The sequence below is a fragment of the Merops nubicus genome, unplaced genomic scaffold, assembly GCF_000691845.1.
Source record: "Merops nubicus isolate BGI_N331 unplaced genomic scaffold, ASM69184v1 scaffold22917, whole genome shotgun sequence".
Classification (NCBI taxonomy): domain Eukaryota; kingdom Metazoa; phylum Chordata; class Aves; order Coraciiformes; family Meropidae; genus Merops; species Merops nubicus.
The window spans coordinates 34787-38412 of record NW_008621297.1 but is presented as its reverse complement, the minus strand read 5'-3'; the positions used below and the strand labels follow the sequence as shown (position 1 = coordinate 38412).

The window sequence follows — 3626 nt, the reverse complement described above, 5'->3', positions numbered from 1 at the left end:
AGAAGATGCTCTTCCTCTTTGTGAAGGAGCCCGTCACCATCAGCCTCACAGCGATGTACCTGGTGTCCTTTGTGGTGGGCTTCGTGGGGAACATCATGTCCATCAGGGTGCTCACCCGGAAGCGCCGGAGTCGGGCGTCCAGCCTGAGTGCCACCCGCAGCCTCCTCATCAACCTGGCGGTGTGCGACCTCATGGTGGTGTGCGTCTGCATGCCCATCACCGTGGGCAACCTCATCTACAAAGCCTGGGTGTACGGGGACTTCCTCTGCCGGGCAGTGCCCTTCATCCAGGCTGTTTCTGTCTCTGCCAGCGTCCTCAGCCTGACCGTCATCAGCGTGAACCGGTACTACAGCGTGCACAACCCCCTCCACGCCCGATCTTTCTTCACCCAGAAGAGGATCCTCAGCACCATCCTGGTGGTGTGGTTGTTGTCCTCGGGAATATGCATGCCACTCATCTTCATGAACAAACGGGATGAGATTGGGGTGGTGGAGGGCTTGCCTCTGGTGTTTTCCATCTGCAGGGAGATCTGGCCTCAGGAGAGGCTCAAGCAAGCCTACAACTTTCTGCTCTTCTGTGCCCTCTACTGCCTGCCGGTGCTGTTCAACATGGTCATCTGCTTCCTGACGGTGCGCCGGCTGTGGAGCCGCGGCGGGCAGCTGAAGGAGGGCACTGCCCTGAACCGGTCCCTGCCAGCCTCCAGGCTGAAGATCCGGAAGAAGGTAGCGCAGATGGTGGTGGCCCTGGTCCTGCTGTTTGCAATCTCCTGGCTGCCCGTCTACCTGATGGACATCTGGATTGATTTCAACATCCCCAAATCTTTGCAGGATGTGACTCCTTCTCCTTGGATCCTGCAGCTCAGACCTTTTGCCCAGTGGCTTGGCCTCACCAATTCCAGCCTCAACCCTATATGTTATTGCTTTGTTGGGAATCTCTACAGGTCAGCCAAGGAAATGAAGAGCAAATACCACCAAAGAATGGTCTCTCTCTTTAACTTCTCTCTATCCGAAGGGACGACACATTCCTCGGTCCCGGAGCTGCTCTCTTACCAGAGTTCAAAGGAGCCTGCAAGGAAAGGACCCTCTGCCTCCCCAGCCACGGGCAGGAGACGCCAGGGAAGTCGTGGCCATAAGAACAAGTGTGGATACTTGAGCCCCTGCCACCACCCAGCTCTGAACACTGTCTCCAGTGAGAACACTTCCTTGTAATGCTGCTCAGGAGACGCGCCTCGTACCCTCATCTGCATTTAATGGCTCTTGAGAGGTCTTTCTGAACCAGATATTTTAATGATAGAAAAAACCTTTTCTTCTAATCACTCCCACCACCAGTTCAAAAATACTGAGACAGGGGAAGAAGCAACTAACGAGAGAAAGAGATTATGTATTTTAACTCAGATCAAGTTTTCAGACAAATGATTTTTACTGGGGACAACTCGATGTGTAGCCTGTTGCCCGGTCAACAGTCACATGATTAGATAGATCAACTTCTCAACAGGGAGCTCTCCCCACAGCTCCATTTCTGGATGCAGAGATGCCCTTTGGATACAGCAACAACTTGACTGGTTGCTGCTGCTCACCCTGTGCTGATGAAGAGCAGCTATAAGAGGCACTCTCTGCTCCAAACCCATCAGTTCTAGTTGCAAGCAGTGATGAAATGCTAGAAACAGCACCATTAAAAGTAATAGTAGTGGAGAATTTCACACACTTTACCACTTGAGATTTCATTGTCTGATCGTATTGTTTCACTCCTCCATGCAAATAAATTCTCCTGATGTGAAGAGACAGTGCCAGAAGTCCTAAAGCCACCGTCACCTCTGCACCTTTGGGAATTCAGCAGGGATGATGTGGCCTCAGAGGTGATTTAAGAAATGCAATAGGAAAATATTCTTTGGGTTCAGCTCTCTTTTTTACAGCTATGTTCCCGTGGGTGGAGTGGAAAGAACTGGGCATCTATTAACATGATCTGCACTTGAAAAACCAGCCCTTGTTCAGCTATGTCTGTACTAAACAAAGTCAATGGCATGTGAAAATAAAAATAGAAAGTGGTTTATAGCTAATAAAACCAGAATCAACTAATGCAATGCTATTTGTCTGGGAAGGAGAGAATCAAAGTGCTGGCTTTTCCTGAGGATCAGAAGTAGGTTAAAACCTTTTTCTTCCATCATCTCCTTTAAAGGAGGCTTTGATAAATAAATTGTGTATTTTTATTACGTTAGCATCGAAAGGCCCCACTAAAGCTTGAGAATTCTATTGTGCTGAGCACTGGATCTGCATTCATAAAGAGAGGAAATCTTCCAAAGATCCAAGTGAACACACATCAGACCAGGCAACAGGTGGGACAAAAGAAAATACAACAAAGACCCAAAAGGCAGGAATGAAACTGGAGATCAGCCCCTTCCCCGTGCCTGCCCAGCGCTGAGAGTGAGGGGATGTGCACTGCCTGCTGGTGCCAGAAGAGCCCGTGCCCCAGCTGCTGGTGTCCCAGTGCCTGGCACAGCAGGGCTCTCCTCTCAGCCAGCCCCAGAGCAAACACAGCAGCCCTCCTGGGAAATCAGTTGGCATTTAATGGCACTCAGATTTTTGATGAATGCAGGCTTTTTTTAATTACTAAACAAGGGAAATCTAAGTTTCAAATAATGTCCTCTAGACTTCTAGGGAGCCTTTAGCTCACAAAAAAAAAAAAGAAAAAAAGAAAAAAAGAAAAAGAACCATTCAACCCCACAGTATTCCCACCTTTGTAATGCTCGCTCAATAACATTTTGTGTTAACAATAATCTGCCTGGAAAACAAAACATTTCTCCTTAACAGGCAGCACCATCTGCCATCACTATTCTCTTTTTGTATGAAGGAGAAAGAAATTACAATGACCCAGATTTACTTTGGGTGAGAAATGGATTTTATGGGTGCTGGGAAATGAGAATATCTGCATTTTTGCAGGTGATATAAGCGTGCACCTACTGCCTGATCTTTTAGTAGCTGTGGAGGAAAGCCTGTGAAGATTTTATTTCTTATTTCAAGGCTTATTTTTAGGGCTGGCGAAATGCACCGGGCTGAGGAGCATTAAAAGCTTGCTCTGAATGCCCTCTGACTTCAGGTCCTGTAAACACATCCTGTACCCTGAGACCAGATGGGACAGAACACTGAAAATTCCTGACATTGCCCTGGCCAACATATTTACCTCTGCCCTGAATGAATGACAATGAGAAGACCATGGGGATGGCACACCAGCCCTGTCCCATGTGGACAGCGCTGAAAATGGCCAAGCGATGCATTCGAAAGTGCAAGAGATCCACGTTTTAAAGTATCCCAGAGGAGAATTTTTTTCTCATGTTTCATGAGCTGATGTCTGGGTCCTGTCCTGAAAGTCTCCATAACCTCTACAGAGGCAGAAACACCAGGGGCTGTGTGTCCTGAAGGTGCCTGTGCCTCTCCCTGCTGATGCAGATGCCCTTACCCTTCTCCAGCCCCATGGCACTTCTGGCCACCGAGTTACACTGTGGTAAGGGCCACTTCACTGAGCAAGATAGCTCCTCTTCACACTTTTAAATGTATTTCCCAGTTTCATTCAGTGTTCTTGTTTTGCTATAATAAAGTTGAATTGCTGACTTTAACTCCTTGTCTCTCTCG

General features: G+C 48.1%; 1 protein-coding gene across 1 annotated transcript; it reads left to right on the top strand.

Annotated features, from left to right (window-relative positions):
* Positions 1-53: 53 nt before the first annotated feature.
* On the top strand, positions 54-1208 carry LOC103776918 (galanin receptor type 1-like). The gene has a single exon (XM_008944446.1). The coding sequence runs from the start codon at positions 54-56 to the stop codon at positions 1206-1208; it is 1155 nt and encodes a 384-aa protein (XP_008942694.1).
* The last annotated feature ends 2418 nt before the right edge of the window (positions 1209-3626 follow it).